We start from the raw sequence: 25,467 nt of genomic DNA, 5'->3' as shown, positions 1-25,467 counted from the left end.
TAGGAAACGTGCCATCACATCATCAGCCCTGCTTTGTATTTATAAAAGTATAGGGAAAGGAAAACTGCAGTTGTTTAGTAACAAGTGAAAAACATATGCTCAGATGCACACTATTCCTAAATTCTAAGTGCAGGAAGGAAGGGGAAGCTGCAGCTGCTAAGCAGCATGGGGAATTACTCTGAATATGCTCAGAGGCACACTCTTTATTAATGTTTAACTTTTTGTGCATTCTCTCCCATGGTTATCTGACTCATATAGTGCCCCACTTGTAAAATGGAGCCAATATCCTTTAAAAGCAATAGGGTGCCTATATGTGTCTTAACGTATGTGAATTGCCTTGTGGCCTGTGGCTTACCTGATTGCTTTTGTCTGGTCTAGATATTTGCATGCATTCATTTTTAGATCCCACTTTCTGCTTGAGGCATGTTCCAGTCCAGACTGTGTTGTCTTCACCATTGTCTGCCAAACCAGAGTGCTTGGCTGCCAGACTCCTTCCTTGGCCCTATCTGTGGGACAACACAGTACTAGGCATACTCAGTGCTTTCCCCCCCAGGGGTGGTACTCAAGGGTACGCAATACCAGCACCTCATTTTGTTGTTGTTAAAAAGTGTGGCACTTACTATAACAACTTCATTGTGCCGGCACCTGTTTTTCTAGGGAAAAAAAAGCACTGGGCATACTGTATACCATTCAGGTCACCATTCAGGTCACCTAAAAATATATTCTGTAGAGTTGGAAAAGTTTCAGAAAAGGCGAGGGCAACTACAATGATCAAAGGGCTGGTACAATCATCTTATGAGGAAAGGTTACAGCATTTAGGGATTTCCAGATTAGAAAAAAGGTGTATAAGGTAGGGACATGATAGTGATGTCTGCAATTATGCATGGCATGGAGAACGTAGATGGAGAGAAGTTGTTCTCTGTCATCCAGAATATTAGGCCATCCAGTGAAGCTGAATATTGGAAAATTCAGGGTGGACAAAAAGAAGTACTATATAAGTACTTGCTCTCACAGGATGTGGAGATAGCTACTATTTTGGAGATGTATGGGAAATGCATCTGGAAAACAAAATGTATTGAGGAGTTAGTGATCTGACACGGTTACCCTTCCTGCCTCTGTTGCTCTCCCCTCCCTTGCTCTTGTTAAGTTTTTTGATGCTGTGAGAACAGTCTTTAATGTCCTGAGAACTTTGGGAGGAGGTGAAGCCCCACACATAGCTGCCTTCATCAGTTGTGGAGGATAATTCTGGGTACCTTCTTTGATGCTGGACATTGTTTTGAGAAAGTGAGGCCTTGGGAGGGGGTGGCTAATGATGATCTGCACGTGGCCAGTCTTGGAAGCCACACAGACTGTCTATAATATCGGATGGTTTGTGCAGAGTTTCTTTGAATATTCTTGCTCACTTGTGTATTTTGTATTGCTTCTGAATCTCATTTTAAAAGAACCACCTTGCCTTTGGCAAGACAGGAGGATTAAACAAATTCCTGGAGGACAGGGCTATCCATAAACACTAGATATGATGGATACCTCCACTGTCTAAGACACTTCTGCATACCAGTCAATGGGAACCACAAATAGAGGGAGTGCTGTGGCACTAGGCATTGGATGGCCACTGTGAGAACAGGATGCTGGACTAGATGGGCCTTTGGTCTGATCCAGCAGGTCTCTTCATATTTTCTTAATGACCATGCTGGGAGTTGTACTGCAACAATATCCAGAGGGCTACAGGATAGCAACAACCCTTGCTGTAGCTGAAATCCTGGGCAGCTGATATGTGAGTGTGTCTTTAAGCATCCATTACTGTCACTTTCAAATACAGGGCACTAGGGCATCCATGTAGGACAATCCTATCTATGTTTATTAAGAAAAAAGTCTTATGAGACTTAAAGGCTGCATCTGGCCTGTTGAGGGAAGTTTTTTATTAACAATTTCAACATAATAAATTATCAAAACATATCATATTCATTATTTCCCCCTTCAACCCCCCCCCCAGACTTCCCTGCTGAGGGTCTTAAGCTGCTCTCTTCTACTTTAGGCTGAAGGGAGGTGGCCAGGATGGGCTATTCAGCCCTAGCCACAACAACCTTGCTGCTGCTCCTGGCAATTGCTGCTACGCTGGCAGACGTGGCTGAGAACAGGACCCGAATATGCCAGCCTGCACCACTCTGGAAGATCAATGGGGTGGCCCCCATGGCTGGGATGGAGGGCCAAGTGACAGTGGTGGCACTGTTGAAAGCCAGCTGACAGTTCTGTCTCAAGCAGGCCGCCAGGTGAGTTCATAGAGAAGATTGCCTGAGTCAGGAGCTGTTAGGTCACAGCCACACCATACATTTGACGCACATGGCTTTCCCCAAAGAGTCAGGGGAACCACAGTTTAAGAGTGCTGGGAACTGTAGCTCTGTGAAGGGGGTAAATCACAGTTCCCATAATGCTTTGGGGAAAGTCACATGCTTTAAAAATATGGTCTGGATGTGACTAGAAAGTCAGATATGTATTGGAACCCTGTATCTGGTGTTCAGTGGCAATATCACAACTCTTAAGGTCATATCTTTGCCCCTAGGCTTTCTACCAGGAAACACAGAACTGAACTGATTGTCTATAAGCTCCAGTTCAGCAATCAAAAATTGAGGCCTGGGCTGCAGCCGGCCAGATATAACACACATATTGTCGGTGGATGCAATTTTCCTGGTGAATTACAGCTCAAGCATAATATGTATCATTTAACTTATCGCTGGATCTATGTAGCAGGGACCGCTGTAATGGCAAGTCCAGTGAACTGATAAATGAAGGGGCCTCCGTCCAGCAGTCCAGGCTCATATCCCACATGGTATGTGCAGAGGGCAAGGGCTGGAACCTATATCTGTGCACCGCATTTTCTAAAGGTTGTTTGTTCTTCCAGCCTTGGCAGCTTGCAGAGGAAGTTGTCACTTGAAGGAGTGACCAATGTCAGCTTCATGATTGTGAATGAGAAGACTCCTTTCTCCAGGGCTATGTACTGGGAGCTCAAACGGCATGCCCCAGAGGGAGTTCCTGTTTACCAGCAGCAGATTCTGGAGCCTGACGTCTGGCACATTCTAGATGGGGACAAGGATGACTTCCTGATCTATGACAGGTCAGTGCTTAAGGGAGCAATCCTAACTCTCCACCCACCCAAGACTGATAGGGTTTTTGGAGAGTCAGGGCCACTGCTGTCCATAGCAACCGGAGCAGAAGGGAGGGAAGGCAGATCACTGAGCCAGCTTGGAACTGGTGCAGCAATTGAGCCTGGAAGAAGCCCAGTTCTGGCAGTGGGACCATCTCAGGATCCAATGGACTGCAGGGCAGCTCAGTCCAGCTCCTTCCTTGGCTGCTAAAAGCCCCTGCTGCCACCAGCAGGGATCCCATCAGCAGCACTAGCAGGGGCAGAAGAGGGTGCTCCGTAGGCAGCTGCTGATGGGAGGCCAATGGGGGTCTGCAGGCCTGGGCAGAAGGGAGGAAAGTAAGATATATGGAATCTGGGATTCCTGAATACATTATCAAAAAGTCTGTTTGAGGACACATCTGTAAAGAAAGGACATACCATGATGTACCATATTTTTCGCACATTTTCCCCTCCAAAAATTAAGGGGAAATGTGTGTGCATCTTATGGAGCGAATGCAGGCTCCTTGGCTTCAGCGATAGCAACGCAAAGCCTCCAAAGCGCAGTGGGAGCACTCCCACCGCGCTCCAGAGGCTTTGGGTTCTTTTCGCTGAAGGGTAGGTGCCCCTTCAGCTAAGGCGCAGCGCCCCTTCAGCTAAGCGGGAGGAGAAATGGAAGGGGCTCCGTTTCTCCTGCCACTTTGCTGAAGGGGTGCTGCGCAGAGAGGGGGAGAATTTCTTTTTCTTGTTCCCCCCTCTAAAACAAGGTGCGTCCTATGATCAGGTGCATCCTATAGAGCAAAAAATACGTTTCTCTTTACCATCATGCCTCACAACTGTTGGTGAGAAAAATCAGATTCTTCGGGCCAAGTTAGATTCATTAGTAAATTAGTGGAGTACAGGCTCTCCTGACACTAACTTTATGTCCATTTATTTCATGGCTCTTGGGCTTTGCAGGTGCAGCAGGCTGGCTTTCCACATCCAGCTGCCATACAGTTTTCTGCACTTGCCCTATGTTGAAGCAGCCGTGCGGTACACACACAGCAAAGACTACTGCGGCAATTGTTCCTGGTACCCCTCTAACAGCAGCCAGGAGGTAAGGACTTGAATCCCCTCATCAACTTCCTTTTCAACTATTTTGTTTAAGCCAGATGTTTTCTCATTTGCTCATCCTGAACTTCTGCCTGGGAATTCTAGGTTTCTGATCAAATTGGTCTTACAACAGGGATGTGGGAGGAGAAGGTGGAAGGGAGGGTTTTATTATATTGGGCCACTACAGCAAGCAAGGATGTTGAGATACCACAAAGCATCTTTCATCTTGACAGGAAGTAAACCATCTTGAAATAAAAACCTCAGAAGCAAATTGCAGATGGATACACCAGGTCTGCCGCAGTCACAGATAGTGTAGTGTGGAGGGGTCCAGGAGAACCCAGGTGGGAGGAAATGCTAAACTCCGCCCCCCACTTGCAGCTTCTCACACATACACATCTTTATGCCTTCCCCCAAGTGCTTTTCTCCCCAGTTGAGTTCAGATACTAAAAGTGAGATTGACTTGGAGAAAAACACTTTGGAACAGAAGCTGTGTGGCATCAAGTGCAGGAAAGGTTTGGTTCCCCTCACCCAGGCACCCCTTTTCTCTAAAGCCAACCCCACCTTCCTGTTTTGTACATGGTGGGGCAAGACCTGGATCTGCTACCATCATGTACTGCTTGAGCCTCACCCAGTAGCCATTGTCTGCCCTCAGTTCTTGGAAAAAAAGAAATTAACAGCCTTAATTTGTCAGGTTGAAGTGCTTCCTGTTCCCAGTGAATGGGAGCATATTGCTCATTGGACAGAAGAAATAGTAACTGCTGTCTTGTCCTGTGGTGTCACTTCCTGCCCCATCAGTGATCTGAAAATTCATTCCTCAAGGTGGGATTGCGGGGGGGTGGGGGCTGGTGTATTACCTATTTTAGTTTTTTGCTGCCCCGATAGCCAATGCAGCAAAATATTATAAATACCTTTTAAGCCATTTCGACCATACCGAGAGTGAAGTAAAACAGATCTCCTTCCAGGAGGGCTGCAGATTTTTCTGATCTGAATAAATCAATCCTTCTTCCCTCCCTGCTCTTTTGAGAGAGATATATACTTGGCTTAAACTCCTGTGCAGCTTTTTGCCCCTCAAACTTTGGGCTTTTAAAAACCATTTCTATGCCTAAACATCCAGCAAGTTTACTCATTTAAACTTCTATTTTACACATTCTTTAAAACCACTTTTTAAGTGACTGCCAGGCAATCACCATTCTCCACAGCCAATGTCTCCTGAAAACAGAAAGTAGCAGTTGCTCTGAGCTCAGTTTATTTTGGAAGTTTACATATTTTGTCAAAAAGGGCTAAATGCAGATCACTTCAGATATATACATCCATCTTCACTTTTAATAATGTGTTTCTGTCTTCACCCTAAGCCCATCTGTATGTACATATACTAGAATCTTTCATTACCTTCACAGGTGAATAAGACAACAAGTACTAACGTGACGACAACTGAGGCATCTGGACACAAAGAGAAGCACCTGGAAGAACCCAAGTACCATCACGATGAGCCAAGCCAAGAAGCACCTAACACCAAGCACACAGCCCATCACTATTCACATCATGGAGGAGTCGGCAACCATAAAGCCTTGGGTTTGAGCAGTACACACCAGCCAGTTCTCCACTCTCAGAATCGCTCACAGAAGCATCAAACAAGGGAATCCCCATAAAACATTTAAACTTCAGTGTATGCAACACCCAACTGTTAGCCATAAGCACACTCAGCACTAAGCAAGCTTTTAAGAAGAGCCAGGGGGCAAACTTACATGCATCAGAAGGAAGAAATATGATGGCTCAGTTTTCAGCAGAGGAAGGGAAGTGAATGTTCCACTCCCTAAACGTTCAAGGTCTCTCAACAGATAGCAGAGGACACAACATAAACTTTTGTTGTGTCATATATGTGATTGGAAAGTTTAACTGCTTGTCCACAATGAGACCTCCGTCCTCATTTTGAATCTGTCTCCCAGTTAACCTCATATCCACCAGTTTTGTTCCACCAAGCCTTAAGGTGGTGTTGCTCTTGGGCTCAGATGGATTTTTAGATACATCCCATTTCTGTGGTGAGGACTGCCTAAGGAAGCCATCTTGTTTTCCTCAGGAACACAGAGCTGCTATGGTAATCAGCTTCTTGAGAAGCCAATTTTGACCCCATTTTTGCATTTCCTGCTTTTCTGCACTCAATGAAGCATGTGATGTAAACTTTCTGTCACCACATGCTGACACCGTACATAAAAGCATGTCCTTGGAGATGGAAGGATGGGGATCAGAACTGGTATTAGCAGGAGGGTGACTGACTGTGGCAGAGGAAGGCTGACTTTGAGGCTGGGGCTCAAGATTTTGTACATTAAAGTCCATGCACACAAATTACTAGCTTGTAAAATGACATTTGTTGTGTTGCTGGAAGTAAAGAACATTTGTGGTTTGTAGGAATGGAAGTGGTGAGACAGAATTAGCCAAGTTTACAGGTATGTTGATAGAGGTATGAAAGACAGAGAAGTCTGAGGTGAGAGTTGAGTTTGTCAGTGCTATGAGAGCTGAACAAGGGAAGAAAATGCCATTTATCAGGAAAATTCATGGAAAGGGATGCACTGCTTGCTGATTAAATGTAGTATAACTGTTTCTGGGGAACAATGTTGAAAATAAATTATCTGAAATGAATATGTTTGAAGTCTTTGCTCACAATACCTTAATGTACAAATGGTGTCATTTATTTCAGACAGTACCCAGCATTGTAGAACATGTATTCACCTTCAACATTTAAGAGATGCCCCATAGTTTATCTGCATTTATGGCATACTAAGCAGTCCTTATTGAGAATAGTCCAGGTTCCTGTTATTTGTTGAAGGTCAGTGAATTGGTGCACACTGTACAAGTCCTCCACATCCCAGTTTTAGGAAGCTACTGCTACAAATATTTATGGGAGGGTGTAATCTGTCTTTATTGTATTGTTAATGCTGATATGTATCCACCTATAATCTGTTTATTCCAAAGTAACCCTAGTTAGTATAGGATACACTTAACATCATAAGATTCCGTGGCAGCCCAGGGTGTGTGCCCTTATGTGTTAGCTGATTAAAGAAAAAAACAATAACAATACAGTACATACAAATAAAGCAGCACAGAACAGTAGCAGTAGAAAAAATGAGATTTAAAACACAATACCTTAAAGTTTTGGGGAAATAAAACAGTTCTTCACCTGGCCCTAGACAGTGGCGTAGCGTGGGTTATCAGCACCCGGGGCAAGGCAAGTAATTTGCGCCCCCTAACCCGTGGATTTGCGCCCCCTAACCCCCAGATGTTGCGCCCGGTGCGCCCGGCCCCACCTGCACCCCCCACGCTACGCCGCTGGCCCCAGATATTCATTAGGCTTGCTGCTGGTGTCAGGCAAGCTTTTCTAGGAAAGATAGGGCAGTATAGCTGGAAAGACCCAATCAGATTCCCTGAAAGTGGGGAGATCTGAAGAAGGGCCTCCTGGTATAATATTAGTGGTTCAGGAGGTTCTTGTGGAAGAAGGCAGCCTTTGAAATTCTGCAAGCAATAAAAGGGCATTAGGCTGTCAGGTGCTTATAGTTAACAACCCACCTTTGGTGTAAACAGCATACTTACTGCAGATTTATTTATCCCCTTGTGTATATCAAAACTCTCGTGATATCTGTACATGCTGGCTACTCTTAACATACATGTATTAGAGCTATAACATAATTTATAGCTTTTGGTAATATGTCATACAAGTACAGTAATCGCCTTCACCCAGGGCATAACCAGCACAATGGACTCTAAATAAAATGCTCGCAACTGTGATTCAACTTGCAGCCTTAGTTGCTTAACAACTAGTTTAATGTTCTTAGCAATCTTGCTCTCCACAATATATAACATAGTAACAAACAAAAACAATATCCCCACCCCACCATGCAGCCGTATGGTAGTTGCTATGATCTGGTGTAATATTTGATTACTTGCCCAACTGACATGCAAAGATTTAGCTGTCCTTCCCACATGCTGTTCCGTTCCCTTTTTATGTTCCTTTAGTTCATTTCCTACTTATGTACATACCTATCTGAAACCATCCCTGCCCCCCAGAAATCTGCAGAGGCCCAATCTACAGCAGCTAGGTCATAATTTAATTGTTAAGAGACTATTTTCTTGCTGATAGTTTTGTACCAACCAAAGTAATTATATGGCTGGCTTGTTTTGGTTTTTTTAACATTCCAATTGTACCGTATTTACAATCTCTTCCCTTTTATTTCTATGTACAGTATTACCATTATTAATTACCAAAGAAAAAATCTTCAGTAGTACCAGTGCTAAAAAAAGATGGGCAAAATTATGTTTTGCTTAGGACAACAACATTCCTACCTAATGCTGGCCTTGGGCTCTGATCCAGCTTTCCTGATGCCCTCTGCCCCAGCCCACAGCTCCCATTATCCAAACTAAACTCCTTTGCGTCATGCCCTGTTTGCTTACATTTGCAGCAGAGTCCACAGGTTCACAGCAAAACTGGAGCAAGACTATTATTATCATGTTTAATGCTAATCTCATCTAACATGCAGGCCAAATATTTGCTAAAGATCCTCTTTAAACTGGCCTCTCTGATTGCTGCAGCCAGAAAAATCTCTTATAGTTTGCCTGTGTATGCCTACTCAGAATAAAGCCTCATTTGAGTTCTATGGCACTTACTGCCAAGTATGGGGCTATAGCATTGCAGGCGTAGTCTCTTTTTGATGGACAAGGCTGGCCCTACCATTGGGCAGAGTGAAGCAGCCACCTCAGGTGGTAGATTCTAAGGGGATAAAAGTGGAGGCAAGATGTTGGAAGAGAACTGCCTGTGCCACACACAGCTTCCCCTGCTGCCCTCGGGCATGGTGGAGGATGCAATCCCATTGCAAATGGAGAAAGAAGACATCTGAAGGCCGCCCTGCATAGGGAAGTTTTGTAATGTTTAATTATGTTTTTATATATGTTGGAAGCAGCCCAGAGTGGCTGGGGCAACCCAGTCAGATGGGTGGGGTGCAAATAATAAAACTATTTTTATTATTACATGTATTTTGCCTTGGTACTAAATTGCATTAGGGTTTTGTTTGACTGCATGATTACAGAATCAAATCAAATAGATACTCAGTTAAAGGAGCCTTAGCATTTAGGGTAGAACTGGTAGAACAGCAAACTCTTTCCCACAGATTTTTAAAGAGCTTGTTAAAGCTCTCCAGAGTAACAATATTAGTAACAATATTATTGATGTTAACATCTTCTCCTCCAATAATTTTTCTCCATGGATATTGGAAGTGACTTTGACTGGATGAGAAGCGTTTTGGCAGGGAACTATGGAAAATTAAGTACTGAGTGGAAGGAGGGTTCGGATCCTCTTACCCTTCTGATTATTTGCCTTAAAAATCAAACCTACACAAGTCTACAGGGTGGGTAGTATACCACACAGAGAAAGGAGTGCTAAAATTTGCTAGGCTACAGTCTGTGAGGAACAGTCCTCATTCCTCCCTTCATGTATGCTCTGTTTACAATTCCCCCTGAATTTGCACCCATAAGCTTGTCTCTTACTTGACTAGCACCAAGGACCATGAGGTTGTGTAAACATCTGTACAGCTTTTTTATCTTCTACTTAACATTGTCATTTGCTCTAGAGGCCCTTTAACCCTGTTCATCTGAGGGATCAGTGAAAGAATGAAAAGCAGAATGGTGTGTGGGTGGGTGTGTGTGTGTGTGTGTGTGTGAGAGAGAGAGAGAGAGAGAGAGAGAGAGAGAGAGATGAGGAGGGAAGGAGAGGCTGTGTCCATGTCTATTTCACACTATGGGCTGCATTTAGGAGATGTAGTACTTCTGTTAGAAGCCTCAAAAGTGGGACAGCATTAGACTTTAATCAGCAACGGAGGAGGCAGCTGAGGGGTAAATATGCTTTAATGCCTCTTAAGTACCCTTTCCCTGCCCAATCCACTTTCCCCTGTTGGGCAGTGAAGTAAAAAGAAACAAAAGCCTATCTAGCCAATTCAAAGGGGTTTTGTTAACTGGCTTCATTATTCAATTAAAATGTCTAACGGTGCTGTAGAAACTCATTTATAGAAAATGGTCTGGCACATTTAAAGTTTACACATGTAGAGTAATTGCTTCCATTGGAATGTTATGTTCATATAGTATTCAGGAGTATTTACATAGGTGATACAATATAAAATCCAACATGCTAATGAGTTTCTAAAACTTATTTAAGTGTCATTCCCTATAGATAGGCCATGTTTGATTATTCTTTAAGTTCTTTAAGTTTTACAGTGTAAAATCTTACATGCACACTGAAATCACTAGGATTTTCTTCTGGATACATATGCATAGGATTGTGCTTTGAACCTTTCAGCATCTGTTGTATATGTAAGAGTCCTCACATGTAATTCCCAAATATAAAACTCATTTATCAAATAATTCATTCAAAGCAGTATGCTTCTGGTTTACAATTATATTCATTTTATAATGAGGAGCTCAGAAAAGTTTAAGAAATTATTTCAAATCATCGTTTTAAACAATATTTCTACTGACAACTCAGAAGTCCTCTTGTGAATATGTAGGTTTTATATTGTATAGCTTCTACAAAATATTGGTAGAGCTTCATAAAATACAGTAAGAATAATTACTTCACTCTAATGTATATGATTCTATTTTTGCATAAAAGTACATTTGAAAACTAGCTTTGAGCTCAAAACTCAACAGGCCATTTCCTAAAAATAAGAACAGTCTTCTCCAGCACATCTAAATATTTTATTTTTGTTTTAGGTATGGGTTGCTGCAACTTTAATGGCAACTTTCTGCAATTTTAAATCCCACACCTACAAAAAAAGTTTTAAGAATAGCTTACAACATATAATTTAAAAAAGCATCATGATTAATCTCCAGGTTTTGTGGCACCAGTTCTTATCCTGCTTATCTTCACGTGCTTTGGAGGTGTGGTAAGCTAGATTTCTACATCCATAATCTACAGTGTTATCTGCCAATATCATAATGATGTTGAAAAGTTGTGCGCTCTGCATGCAAGGATCAATGTGGCAATTGTTCTTGGTACGGAAGTATGAAGCTCTTCTGATTCCTAATCCTCACTAATCTTACTCCTTGTACACAAGAAGAAATAGCAACTGCCTTTGTTAGCTCCCCTCTAATTTTTCTAGCAGTTAATTCTGTTTGTCTGTGTGATACACCAGATGCCTATTATTACCTTCACAGGTGTGTAACACAGCAAAGACTAGTATGACGGCAAGTGAGGATACCAAACATGGAGAATCAGAAGGAAAGGAGAGCCAAAGAACACTCAACCCTGGGTACAAAGCTCACAGAAAATATAAAACAGCTACAGAAGTCTTGGGTGTGTGCCAGCACATTTCAGCCAGTCCTCTTAGAGCCACCCATAGAAGCAGGGCAAGGGGGATAAAGTGAAGGGACTGCCTCAGAAGAATGTACGTTGAATTAATCAGAAGTCTGCTCCTAATCCTTACTGCATTAATCCACTTGACGCTATCCCATCTATAGGAGGTATTTGAATATCACCATCTCAATTGATGCTCTGCAATCTTAGGAAATCAAGTCCTTTTAATATAGTGCCTTGTGGGGGTATTTCCTAATGTTAGGTGGCAGTGCCACATTGTGGGTTCTATCAGTTAGTGCAGCAAGTAGTTTCCCGCTTCCTCAGGATATCCCCTAAATTGCAGGATGTTCAACCTGAATGGGTTCTCAAGATCAAGCACTTTTAGCAGCTGTTTTGTATTCTAATGCTTGGACAACTACAGGAAGTTTGCTTTTAAGATGCTATTTTATCAATTTATATATCATATATTACTCCTTTCATATTTCTGGGAAGCATGTTGATCCTCCAATTTACTGAGTGCAGGTGTGAAACATGTAATCCTGAGCTACCTCAGTCTGGCTTCAGGTTGTTTTGGGACCTAGTCCGCATTAGTGGTCCTGATGGATGACCTTGATCACAGGAGAGTGTGACCCTGCACCTCACTCTTTTTTTGACAACAATCATGGTACCCACTTGGACCAGCAGTGCTGGGTGGGGATTTGTGGCACTTTACTTCACTGGTTCTGTTCCTTTCTGCAGGACCTTTCAGAGAATGACTCTGGAGGACTATAAACCGCTGGCATTTTTATTATTGGGTCTCTCACGGTACCATCACATCCCCAATGCTTCTAAACATCTACCATGTTACCTAAATGACCACTTTATCCCTTATGAACCGGCCAGATCACAGCACTCTTCTGAAGCCCTCCTGACATAGATTACGTTTCTATGGGAACCAACATTTAGCATAGCAGCACAGGTGCTCTGGAACATTGTTTCAAGACTTACCACTTTGATAATTTGTCGCCGATAAAAGTTGCTTTCTCCAGTCATTTTTAGATGATTTATTTGATTCCTTGTTGGTAATTTGATCTGTACAGTATTTTATGTTGTTTTATTGTACTGTATACTGCCATGATTTTTTTCCTATGACTTGGCAGTTCATACACTTAGAAACAGAAAATAAATAAATAATGTAGAGAAATTCCAGAACTGCGTAAGTACACAAAATGTTGTGAGAGGGAAAGGACTATATCAGAGCCAGTACTGATAGGAAGGCAATTAGGACTACGCAAGGACTAAGATCAATGGATGATTTTAGGCTTGCGGTTCAGGTTTTGGATAGTGAAAGTCTGTAAGTCATGAGTTATTAGACCGAAGGCTGCAGCATCTGTTACATGGCTAAAAGGGTTTGGCAACATGGTTAACAAAGTATGTAGCAGGGGTTGCATAAAGCTTAGGGTTTTTTACACGTTGATATGTATTTGATTATCTTTTCACACCCAGCTCAGAAATACACCCCCCCAAAGGGAGTACAAAGACAAGCTTTCTAACAGAAAGAATGCCCTTTCAGAAGAGCTATTGCATGTTCCTGCTATACTGAGATCACTCAATTAATTAGAGACATTTAATGTTTAATGACAGTTTAATGACAGTACAAAACATCAGAAAAACCGACTGTTCTACATGCCTGTTCTATATCCCTGGGCCAATCGTATACATGGTACTGGTCCTTTTTATCCACACTAGCACAAGGAGCAATTTCCCTTTCCTGGTTCTGATCAAAAGGACATATACCATCAACAATAGCTATTAAGTACTGACCAATGTTTCAGTTCATAATCCATTTACTCCAAAGCTGTCCCAGTAATGTAAATTGGATTGATCCAGAATAAATGGCATCTGAACTATAAACCAGTTAGCTCACAATAATTTTACTATTAAAAATAAGGAGAATGACAAGTACAGGTCTGCTTTTACTTATACAGGTTACAGAATAGATGCCTTGTACAAAAAAACAATCACACAGCACATTTAGTTCTGCTTAGAGAAGTACTCTCTACTCTTCTGAACGTCAGGCTTGATGGTGTCTTTCCCAGGATGCCAGCCAGCAGGACACACTGAGGAGATAATAGTATTAACTTTTAAGTTACTCCAGTAGTACAGACCGAAAACACCATACAAAGAACTAAGTTGTTATGTCCATCACTAGACTTCACACAAGATGACTTGGATCACTACAAGCTCCGTCATCTAATTGAGTAACTTCTGGAACTAGCAGCAGTCACCACCCCACCTCTCCTACAGATGGGCTTCTTGATGGCAATTGTGTACCTGAGTTCAGTGGCGTAGCGTAGGGGGTGCAGGGGGGCCGGACGCACCAGGCGCAACATCTGGGGGGCGCGTGCTCGCACTCGCAGCTCTCTGCCCCTACCTGGCTCACTCAGAGTTAGGGGGCGCAAATTACTTGCCTTGCCCCGGGTACTGACAACCCACGCTACGCCACTGCCTGAGTTGCACAGGACAGCTGCCTCTTGGAAAAACCGAAGCAATTCAGTGTTTATGCATCTAAAATACTAGCCAAATAAATGCCTGACAGCAACAGAAGACTGAAATAATGACTGAGAGCAGGGAGGTTGGATGGAAGATTGGCCAGAGTTGAGAGTGAAAGACTAGTATTATGTGTCCATTGAAAAATAACAGCTGAAAGAGTCGCTTTGAGGGACCGAATGACATGGGAATGAGATTAGAGAGCCAATGAGAGGCATATGTAGAAAAGGATAGACATTATGAAAGTTAGAACAGTCTGTACACAGTCCTGGATGTTATGTTCCTTAAGTAAATACATGTTTCTGTTTTAACTGTTTTGGTCAGGGTAGAGTCTAATGTGAATATATCTCACTGACTAAGAATATAAAGGAGGAGCCCTATTGCTTTCTATCAGTAAATAGATGGTTGATGCAGGTATTTTAAAGAAAGTCTTGATTCAGTGAAAAAGGGGGGATGCCCTTAGTGCCCACCTGGAAATAAACCTTTGCAAGGGAGCCTGGGAATATCACAATATGGTGGCAATGTGGCAGAATAGTAATATATACGGGTTATAACTGACATTTATCTGTTGGCAGTAGGGAAGGAAAAAAGGATGCATGTTGTGCCTTGAGGGGGCACAAAATATACCATATTTTCCCGGGTATAAGTCTAGGTTTTTACCCTTAAAAATAATGTTAAAAATTAGGGGGCATTTATACATGGATAGTGCCGAGGTTGGACTGGCGATTGGTTGTTGCTGCAAAAATACATGGGGGTTTCTTATAGATGGAAAAATACAGTATGTTCTGTAGTAAATGGCCTCAACAAGAATCCCACAGAGAAGACAAGCAAATAATGTGAGGTGCCAACGCTTTCTCTTAACACAGCAGCTCCCAAACGCAACATTTTAGATTTCTTCCCATGGGAATAAATGGTAGCTACTCACTTCTGTGGAAAAATGTTACTGTGTATATAGGATACTGTCTTTACAGGGACAGTAGTTGCTGTTTACCTCTGACTCTAGTTTCTTGGTGGAAAGATGTTCTGCCCCTCTGTCAATGCTATCTCTTATTTGTCCTGTAGATATAGCTAGAAACCAGAGAGACTCTTAAAAGCCTATTTCTATTTACCTATTCCTGGACTTTTTTTTAGCCATACAAGATGCTACTCAGGAACTGGATTTTTATCAATGAGATACTGTTTTAGAGAACTATAGTCCTAGATTTTCACATTTATGTTTCTTTAAACATAATATCCCCTTTGCAGGGAAGAGGATACACCATGTTAAGTGCATCCTCCTTTTTCCACTGAGAAACTTACTGCAGTTCATGCTTGCCTAGCCTGAACTTGACAGTCTTACCTTCTCCATGTTTGTCTGTAAACTGAAAAGCCTGAACTAGCCGGAGTGTTTCATCAACTGAGCGACCAACAGGGAGATCATTGATTGTGATCTGGCGCAAGATTCCCTTATCATCAATGATGAAGAGGCCCCTAAAGAGAGAAGGCACACACACGCACACAAAAACCAAAACACTTAAATGTATGGTGGCAGAATATAAAAAACTACAAACTAGCATTCATCACCAAATTCTGTACCATTTTAGTTCTTCTGAAAACATCAAAATGATCTGGTACAACTTCCACCCTATATATAAATTAAAAGCAAAACTATATGGAGACTCATTTGCAGTTCCAAGCACTAAAACCTATATAGAACATTTCATAAAGGAATGTGGTAAAACTTCCTACGTACAGCCTCTTTACCTTTCACCCTTCAAGAGACTTCTAACTTGAATGTTCAAACTTTTGTTACAAGATACTAGCACTATTCTAAAGAACAGAGTTTAAATTTGAATTGTTTTTCAACCCAGGTGCTGATAGCGGATCTGGGAAGATGCCAAACGGAGATTGCACATATTCACACATTCACTTTCCTCTTCCCAGTGAAAAGGACATTCATAATGAAGGGCAGCCTTATTAACAGGGCTAGTAAAGTGTGCATGTTGACTCAAAACTTGCATCACTTATTTTCTGTGGGCTTCTCCCTCTGATTAAGTTTTATCTTTTAGAACCTTTATCATGCAGTGCTCTATATACCACAAGTCACTAAAGTCACAAGTCACTAAGAGGCTGCAGTGGTAACCTTACCTGTAGGAAATGCCTTCATCTTCTTTTAACACTCCATACTTTTTAGAAATTTCACGGTTTGTGTCAGACACTAAGGGAATACGCATGCAGCCTAGTCCACCCTGTTTTTTGGGTGTGTTGATCCTGTTAACAAGAAGAAGAAAGGCATTTTATAATGCAGGTTAGTATTTCAATAATATACTTGTCCTTCTGTACACTTAACACATTCGACTACAGCAGAATATCTAAAGTACAGGAGATTCAGTGGTCTTTGCAAAAGAGGCAGTGACCCAAAACTTCCTGTCTAGTTTCAAGCACTAGTTTGGAATTATTTCATGTCCCAATCCATGTTACGGGAGTGGTGTGGGAACAGCTTCCTAGTGGTCCGGTTCCACACTGCTCTTACAATATCCAATAAAGGAAACCCACATGGTTCTTACCATAATGGCCAGAGCAAGCAGCTTCATTGGGTCTAAGGTTACAGCTCAAGCTGCTCGAGTTCAGGGACTTAAGATGACTACACTTAAAAAGCTACAGGACCGGATCAGAACAGGATTGTGAAGGGTGGGCAAAAAACCCTTAACCAACCCCCTTTCTAGCACAAATTGATTTGTGAGCAGGATGGTGTTTTCTCTCTCTTGCACAGGTCATGAGGATGGGTTGGGGGGGGAAAGAAATAGCTGGCAATAGTCACTTGTTGGTAGCTACTTCTTTCACCCATTTAACAGGCTTATAACTTTTAACGTAGGAGACCCCCAGAGAATAAAAAGGCTGAGGTCCAAATATTCTTACCAGGCAAGATGGCAAAAATGAGAGTCGACAGAAGCACCAATCACTTCGCAGTTGATTTTTCTAAACTCCTCAGATCTGTCACTAAATGCAATGATCTCAGTTGGGCAGACAAAGGTAAAGTCAAGTGGATAGAAAAAGAACACAACATATTTCCCTGGAGAAGAAGGTAACAAGTTAAGATTCCCACCATAGCAAAGCTGGAAGCAATTCAAAAGTCACAAATTTCTGATTCCAAACATTAACAGCTTTGTGGCATTCTACCCCAGAGGTGCCCCTTTTTTAGCATGGCAGGCCAGTTGTTTATCTTCTGCCACCATGGCTAGCAAACTTTACACACGGTCACTTTACTTGTCAGTCATCTGATGTCATACTGGCACCAGTTGATTTGACAGGTGAGTTGGCCTACTAGGGAGGATTGAACTCCCTGGGCATCTGCCACACCTGAGGTCACATATGGGGCAGGTGGGTGTGGTTTAAGAAAAACAGCCTAGTGAGCCTAGTTTGGACTGTAGGCTGAAGGTTTCCCACTCATGCTCTCTTCTCTCCTTGATCTCCAAATAAACAAAAGAAGTGCTGCAAATAAAAGTCATGACTATTTTCTTCCAAGCTAGCAGAAGTGACACATGCAAGGACAACATACATACTAGAACAGAATAGGGTACATACTAGAACAGAATAGGGTACCTACATGCAGATGTGTTAGTAACTTTCTGAGGACTTATTTGCAATACTATGCAATGCATTTTTGTGAATGCCAAGAAAACTTCCATTTCAGAACCAAAGAAGGTTATGTTGTTAGTCTAGACGGTTTTATACGTGTCACATACTTATCAGTACCTCAGTAAACCATTGCCAACAAATACAAATACAACATGCTTTATTGCACTTACCTTTGTACTGAGAGAGTGAGATTTCTTTGAATTGCCCATCTGGCATTACAGCCGTGGCCAGAAAGTCTGGGGCTGGCTTCCCAATGTGAGCATCTCCTGCTGACATTCTGACTGGAGCTGGAGAAAGTTTGAACTTGTTAGGTTCTGCGGCTTTTACACAATCGATGTAGCACACAAAATAGATGTTAAATGTTCCACATGCTTTAATTTAAGCAGTATATGCTGAGTTATAAACTCCATGGGTACAAGTAAGCAAACTCTACGTTTACCCTTCAGTATCTACTCTGCAGCACGGGGGAGCCTTCAGCCCAAGAGGTTATTTCAGGCAAGCAAGCTACGCCCATACTCTTTGATTTCAAACTATGTACCGTATTTTTCGCCCCATAGGACGCACCGCCCTATAGGATGCACCTAGGTTTTTTTTGGGGGGGGGGGAAATAAAGGGAAAAAATTATTCCCCCCCCCCCAGGCACGGGGCTGGCGCAGGGGAAGCCCGAGCTTCCCCCGACCCCCGAACAGCCTGCTATCCGCAAGCCTAGGGAGCCGCGCCAGTCTCCCCAGGCTTGCGGAGAGCTGCGCAAAACCCGGGCGCGCTCTTCAGCGCGCCCGAGGCTTCGGAATGCAGGCAGCTCTGTGCAACCTTTGGGAGCCCGGCGCGGCTTCCCGTCAGGCTCCCAAGGGTTGCACAGAGCTGCACGGAGCCGGGGAGGGCAGGCAGCTCTGCGCAACTCTCCGGAGCCTGGTGTGGCTTCACGCCAGGCTCCCAAGGGTTGCACAGAGCTTCCTGAAGCCTGGAGAGCGAGAGGGGTTGGAGCGCACCTACCCCTCTCGGTCTCCAGGCTTCAGCGAAAGCCTGTATTCGCCCCATAGGATGCACACATTTCCCCTTCATTTTTGGAGGGGGAAAAGTGCGTCCTCTAGGGCGAAAAATACGGTACATAGGCAAAGGAAAGTGGCCCCACCCACCAAAGTTGAACTGCAGAGTATGAAGTCGCAATAGGAGTCATAGGGCCCCTCTGCCAAAGGTTTGCATAAATAATGATGAGCAAGGCCAAATGCCATCACGCATGCAGCCAGAAATTCATTTTAAAATATGTGATTCAACTAAGTTTATGTTGCCACATAATTTTAAATATCTGAACCTTAACACAACCAAATTTTCTACTGTGATTGCAGCCAAGCATCACACTGCATTAGCATAGTTTTAAAGATCTAATAAGACTCAAGAGTACATACCAATCACCTTTAAATGCCAACATTAATTGTCTCAACAGAGCAGAAAAAGATTAGATGTGTACATCCTGCCATCTTTCAGCAAACTGGAAAGATACTGAGGGAAGCACTCAGTCAAGTGTAAATGTATCAATTTTGTTTTATTCATAGATTCACAGAACTGTTGAGTTGCCAGAGACCCTCAAGGGTCATCTAGTCCAACCCCCTGCAATGCAGGAATCTCAGCTAAAGCATCCATGACAGATGGGCATCCAACCTCCACTTCAAAACCTCCAAGGAAGGAGAGTCCACAACCTCCCAAGAAAGTCTGTTCCACTGTCCAACAAGAGACACTACAAGGAATAATCTATACTAACAATAGGAACATGAAACTTAACAGCATTATGTAGAACAAGAGTGGCTATTCTCCAGTTTAGGGCCTAATCCAACCCTCCCACAAGCATTTTTCCCCTTCCCACCATCACCCATAGGGCAGCAGGGGCAAAATGAAAAAAATATTAGATGCAGAACTGGTTTGGGGAGTGGAAAACTGTACCCTCTAGACTAAAATTATAAAAGTATTTATATACCACCATCTGCTAAAGTATCAAGGCGGTATACAATAAGTATATAATAAAATGCAAAACTATTAAAAATATAAAATTAAAGGTAATGTGAAATATGCATTCTAAGCATATTTAATAAGGATGGCTGCAAACAGTTCCCAAAGGAGCAATCTGATAACCACATGAGGAGTAATAATTCCGCTTCAGGTGATCTGCCTGGATCAGCTGCATAAGGAAGGTTGTCTGACTCTGTGAGTGCATGCACATGTATCTGAAAGTGTGTACAGCCCTTGGGCTAAAAAAATAAAAAGGAATTTTAAACCACAATACATTTCAGTGCCTTTAGTAGCTCCCCATCAGTGTTCGAAACTCCTATTGTTCTAGGTGCATTTTGTGACAGGGAATTTCATTAGGTTAAGCAGTTTCTGAGCTCTGGGCGCAGTACTGCACCTAAGATTTCAGAATAAAAATTCAGAGTGGAAGGAAAGGAGGACCTTTTTCTGCCTCTCCACTTCTAGCTACTCTCTGAAAACTGGAGAAGAGACCCTCTTAAGAATATTAGGGGAAGGACTAGACCATGTGAAAAATGAACATAATAGTTTAGCTGCAGTTCATTCATTTTCAGCTTTGTATTCTTGTTATAAAAAAGTGAGCCTAAACATTCCGTTGTTGCGCCTATAACCTAGGTTTAAGGCGCCATTTAGCTCTGAGCTTTCATATCTTAGTTTCTAACACTGTTCCCCATACAACTTGGCGTTAGCACAAGAAAATAGCAGCTGCGTTATTTTAAAAGTAAGCCTTGAGATTAGCTGTGTAATGCACTAGAAGTATTCCAAGTATAAACTTAATACATCCCAAAACAGGCAACGGTGCACAAATCAGAGTTCCAGATGATCATCTTAACCCCCAATATGCCAAAAATAATAGTAACACTATTCAAATCAGTGCAGTTAACTTTAAACGGTTTAGTTTTCCATTACGCAATAGTATGGAAATGAAACCGATAAGAGGAAACTCGTTCATAACTAGCTAGCCTTCGCCCATTTCAACTCTCTTGCACACTGTGCGTCATGTTCATTCGCTAAATTCCATGGAGCTCAGTAGCACCTTTTCAGGTACCTGAGCCCAGGGCTACAATCTCGACCTTACTCTATAATTACATTTAAAAACTGCCACCTCTCGTGGAACACAAGACAACGGCCCCTAAGCCGCGGAGGCAGCAGCCTTCCAACTCCCAAATTCCCTATTTTGTGTCAAAGCATCCCAACTTCTCTCCCTACCAAGATAAATGCAGCTTCACCCCCAACCAATCCCACCATCAGCCCATTGAAACGACCAGCGGAAGGAGCCGGCGGCCAACCCAACAGCAGCGAGAACCGCGACGTCCTTTGAAGTTCATTGACTTAATAGCGCAATTTCACTTAATAGCTCAGGCGTCGATCGCACCCAGAGCTTTTCCCCACCCTGCAGGCTGCACTTTCCGACTTCCGAGCCTCTTTAAACCGGGATCTTTTGTTGCGCCAGGAAACCGAGGCGAAGAAAAACGACCCGAAGCTCGACCAAGGCAGGAAACTGAACTCAGCTCCGCTCTCCCTCCACCTGTTGGGCTACCAGGCGCCGGGGAGTAAAGCCCAGCTAAGTTACACACACAGATCTCCATCAGGAAACCGTCTACAATTAATTTGACACACAAAACAGCAGATCTCAAATACTATTAGGAAGCACATTCTATTACAGCAAACGAACAAAACCTGTACGAACTGCAGGCCAGCCCTGCCCTGGCCCAGATTCTCATTTTGGACCGCGGAGAGGGAGGTATGTTTTACCTAATGCGAAATTACCCGCTTCCTCAAATATCCTCTTGCCGCTCCCGGCTCGAAACAAAAAAAGATCCAGCCCTGCAGGCAGTGCCCCTTCTGTTTTATACCTTCTCAACTCTCGCGAGAGCACGAAGCCGAAGAACTTGTCGGTTGGCGCCTCCTTCCCGGCTCTCCTGCTTTCTGGCGTAGCTGCTGCGCCAGCATGACTTTGCATTTTGCGGCTTTTTATTCGCCAGCATAACTTTTGGTGGTGCTTGTTTTAGAATCGGGTGTTGTTGTTTTTTGTAGCTGGTGGGTGGGTGGGAATCAGGGCCAACTGTACTGCACAGATCTTGATAGTTTTTTGGGGAAAGGTGCCCCCTCCCCTTCGACAAATCGCGTGGGGAAGGGAAGAAATGTGAATTCCATCTTCAGAGTAATGGTTGCATTAGACTCGGGTTTTATGGGTGATGCAAACCATGCATGACTACAAAGCGGCGGCGAAGGTGGTTGCAGTCGTTTCACTGAAACCGTGTTGTGCAACCGATCTGAATTGAAAATGCAAAGTCATGTGGAATAGACAGTTTGCTGTGTGAAAGGGAAGGACTTTGGGATTTGCCCAGTTAACACCACAGCTCGGTCACGACGATGGTGCTTGAGCAAAACTTGGGTCACATAAGGAATTCCGTTTTCAAATAGATGTGACACGTTGGCATTTAAACTATCACGTCCCTTTGTTGTAAAAATGTGGAAACCTCATGGATTCTATTCATTCCTGGGATCCTTCATTTCACAACTTTAGTTTTCAGTGTAGACATGTACATTGCTTCAGACTAGTTGGGTTCCTGCCATACAATTTACAACTGAACTCCGGTTCCTTGCTGACATAGGAATAGCCATAAGATATTTATTTAAGGATCATACCAAAGGCCTGTCCAGTATCATGTTCCCACAATGCACAATCAGGTGTGCCCTGGGAGGCCAAAAGCAGAAGGTGAAAACACATCCCTCTGCCTTTGTTGCTCTAGAGCTGAAGTATCAAGGTACTAATGAACCTGTAAGTGATATATAATCAACATGACTAACAATAGCTACCTACAGTCTCCCATCTTCCTCTATAATGAACTCAAAATTGCTGTTCCACATAAAGCAAAAAACAATGGCCCGTAAATCCTGAATACAAGCAGCATTCATACACAAAATTATCCATTTTGTGTCCAAGCATCCCAGACAACACACTGTTAACAATATGAGTAGTAAGGGCAAAGGGACCCCTGACAGGTGGGTCCAGTCGTGAATGACTCTGGGGTTGCGGCGCTCATCTCGCTTTATTGGCCAAGGGAGCCAGCGTACAGCTTCTGGGTCATGTGGCCAGCATGACTAAGCCGCTTCTGGCGAACCAGAGCAGCACACGGAAACACCACTTACCTTCCTACTTGCACTTTGATGTGCTTTCGAACTGCTAGGTTGGCAGGAGCAGGGACCAAGCAACAGGAGCTCACCCCGTCGCGGGGATTCGAACCGCCAACCTTCTGATTGGCAAGTCCTAGGTTCTGTGGTTTAACCCACAGCGCCACCCACATCCCCATAGTAGTACTAGCACCTTTAAAAAAAAATAATTTTAATTAACCGATCAATCAAATCAAATCGCATCACATCACATAAATTCCGAATTACAGTACAAAGCCAAATTTTAAAATTAGCACCTAATTTTTTAATAGAAAATGCACTGATTGTAAGTAGTATAAAATTCAATAAAATTGCTTTAAGTCAGTTTTCTGCTGGAATTACAACACTGAATACCCAATAGTTCTGTTCAAACAGGTTTTATAAAATGGGAGTTGCCTGAATGTGGATTTGTTCATAATCCTATATTACTCTTGGGCTGTTACTGGTGAGAGAATGTTACTTTACGCTCAGAGGCATATACTATTATTAACCATTGATGTGCACATTATCCTGCAAGACCAAATAAAGCCACATTTTCAGTCACTTAAGCTGTAACTGCAAGCAAACAGAAACTCGGTATTTTGTTGATTCAGCCAAAAACAACATTATCAACAGTGTTTGCAAGATACCAGTGCCATATTTCCTTGTAACCAGGGAGGTGGCATGTTACTGGATAATCTATTTTTCCTATTTTAAGGTTAATTATTTTAAAACCTCTGCTATTTATTAGTTAGTCTTATTCACATGAGCCATTATCTTGTCAGTGGCTCATACATGCTACTTCAAATAACTTATTCATCTGTTCTCTTCAACTCAGGTATTTATTGTTGCTTTATTTTCTCTCTGCTCAACTTTCTTCCTTATGCAACTTTTCTGTTCCTTTCCTCTGGGATATTTCTTTTTGACTTTGATTCCAAGAGACAGATAACACTGTGGAGAAGTAATCATGTGAGAAGCCAAATGGGGATTTGTTTCTGTACCTCTGAGATGTATGGATTTGGGCCAAATGACTACAGTAATCACAAAGGTCGACTGAGAGAGGAATAATGAATCATTTCAGAGGCAAATAACACCTGCCCCAAGTCCCAGTTGCCTTTAAATGCATGTCAGTGTTTCCATTTTTAAAACATTTATTGAAACAATATTTCAGTTTTAATGCTATGCTACTTCTCAGATACATGCTGCTATAACATTATTGTAAAAAATAAACAGTTTGAATTAGTACATATTATGGAATAACGACACTCAAGACTGGTGATTATACAATCCAGGAGGAGGAAAAACGAGATGGACAAACTAATTCAATAAATGTATACTCAGATGTAAGACACACAAAAAGTTCAATGCACAATTCCAAGTAGGTTTGAACTCATTGAGGCTTACTGGGTAACCAAGGTTAGTATTGAAACACTGTGCTATATTGGAAGGATGATTGAACTGATCCACTTTGATTTTTTTATGGATTGTGTTGCAAGAATAATGATCTGAAACTCAGTGTTTAATTCTTTTAAAAGCATAATATTATACAGGATTCTTATCTTTTTGGTTTATGTTTAACTTTATTTTATATGATTTGAATAGTGTATCTGAAATTCACGACTATAAAATGCTAATCCGAGGGGGGAAAGGAATGATGGATTAATCAATAACAGCAGAATTAATGTCTAAAGTCCAAGCCACATGTACAAGTGTGCAAAATAGTAAGGAATGTCTTACATATTACCAACTCCCTATACAAAAGGAAATAATGCATTCATGTATTTATTCATAAATGTAAATTATATAATATCTCTCTGTGTAAATTCATAATCTAAAGAGGTCTAGAAACTATCCATTAAAAGTATAAATTAGGGAGATCTAGAAAACAATCTGGAATTTTTTTTAACTAAGTGAAAGAACCGGAGCTGGTACAATAGTTTTTGCTGCCTGATGCAAAAAGCAAATCAAAAAACACTACCACCACCCAATCCCTAAGGCTGGCCAAGTTATTTTGACACCAGAGGCAGAAAATCCCACATGTAGTACTTCTCCCTTGCAGTAAAAATACAATAACAATACATTAAATGGCTAAAAATTTGCTACTCTTTAATGACATGCAATATCATCTGTCTGAGGCTGCTTCCTCACTCTACTTAATGTTACAACAGGTTCGGGGTGGGGGGAGAGGAATGCAGGTGTTACTGCACATGATTTATCTCCTTAAATTACTTCATATGCCAGTGGTCTACTCATGTGAGCCATATAATCTCTTCAGTGGGAGTTCATGAAGGGTCACAGGAACTACATTCATAATAAGAATTACTGTATACCAAGATACAGTGTTTCTAACTTTTTTACAATTTATTATGGTTTATATTTTGAATTGCATATATATGGGGGCACCAAAAGATTTTAAGTGCTTAGGGCCTCTAAAACTCTTAATCTGGCCCTGCCCAGATGACAAGCGCCACTTCTTGGCCTTGCTGATGTGATCCAAAGGAAAGCAGGGCAATACATTGGGCACCAGCTTGACTGCAGGAGCTGCTGGAAGGAGTTGTACAGGATGCCATCCAGCCATTTTAGGGATTCCAATCCAGATTTG

General features: G+C 42.4%; 2 protein-coding genes across 6 annotated transcripts in view; one reads left to right on the top strand and one right to left on the bottom strand.

The window, feature by feature from the left end:
- Positions 1-6,845, top strand: part of LOC310846263 (selenoprotein Pb-like) — a 32,082-nt gene extending 25,237 nt beyond the window's left edge. For all 4 annotated transcript variants that reach the window (XM_083742552.1, XM_083742551.1, XM_083742553.1 and 1 more), the window contains 4 exons: positions 2,036-2,270; positions 2,900-3,112; positions 4,076-4,214; positions 5,608-6,845. In XM_083742552.1, the coding sequence (XP_083598678.1) occupies positions 2,056-2,270; positions 2,900-3,112; positions 4,076-4,214; positions 5,608-5,859 (819 nt within the window). In that variant the 5' untranslated portion in view covers positions 2,036-2,055 and the 3' untranslated portion in view covers positions 5,860-6,845. The remainder of the gene's footprint in view (positions 1-2,035; positions 2,271-2,899; positions 3,113-4,075; positions 4,215-5,607) is intronic.
- A 6,303-nt stretch (positions 6,846-13,148) lies between these two features.
- PRDX1 (peroxiredoxin 1) lies at positions 13,149-21,627 on the bottom strand. Of its 2 annotated transcripts, none has more exons than XM_083742548.1 (6): positions 21,465-21,627; positions 17,861-17,977; positions 16,971-17,124; positions 16,200-16,322; positions 15,412-15,542; positions 13,149-13,642 (listed from the first exon to the last, which is right to left on the bottom strand). In XM_083742548.1, exons 2-6 carry the CDS (start codon positions 17,964-17,966, stop codon positions 13,557-13,559), a joined length of 600 nt encoding a protein of 199 aa, XP_083598674.1. In that variant the 5' UTR covers positions 17,967-17,977; positions 21,465-21,627; the 3' UTR covers positions 13,149-13,556. The 2 variants fall into 2 exon arrangements, with proteins under 2 accessions (XP_083598674.1, XP_083598675.1); XM_083742549.1 differs by having other exon boundaries at positions 17,861-17,971; positions 21,465-21,582.
- Between the last annotated feature and the right edge of the window lie 3,840 nt (positions 21,628-25,467).

The sequence above is a fragment of the Podarcis gaigeae genome, assembly GCF_964106915.1.
Source record: "Podarcis gaigeae genome assembly, chromosome: 6".
Lineage (NCBI taxonomy): Eukaryota > Metazoa > Chordata > Lepidosauria > Squamata > Lacertidae > Podarcis > Podarcis gaigeae.
This window is presented reverse-complemented; position numbering and strand designations above follow the sequence as displayed.

What these genes read in the sequence shown, in the direction of transcription:
- PRDX1 (XM_083742548.1), bottom strand. Translation starts at nt 17,966, where the DNA reads ATGTCAGCAGGAGATGCTCACATTGGGAAGCCAGCCCCAGACTTTCTG. An exon ending in GATGAAGGCATTTCCTACAG is followed by an intron (nt 15,543 to 16,199) that starts GTAAGGTTACCA and finishes TTCTCTCTTTAG; the next exon opens with GGGCCTCTTCATCATTGATG. An exon ending in TACAGACAAACATGGAGAAG is followed by an intron (nt 13,643 to 15,411) that starts GTAAGACTGTCA and finishes TTATCTCCTCAG; the next exon opens with TGTGTCCTGCTGGCTGGCAT.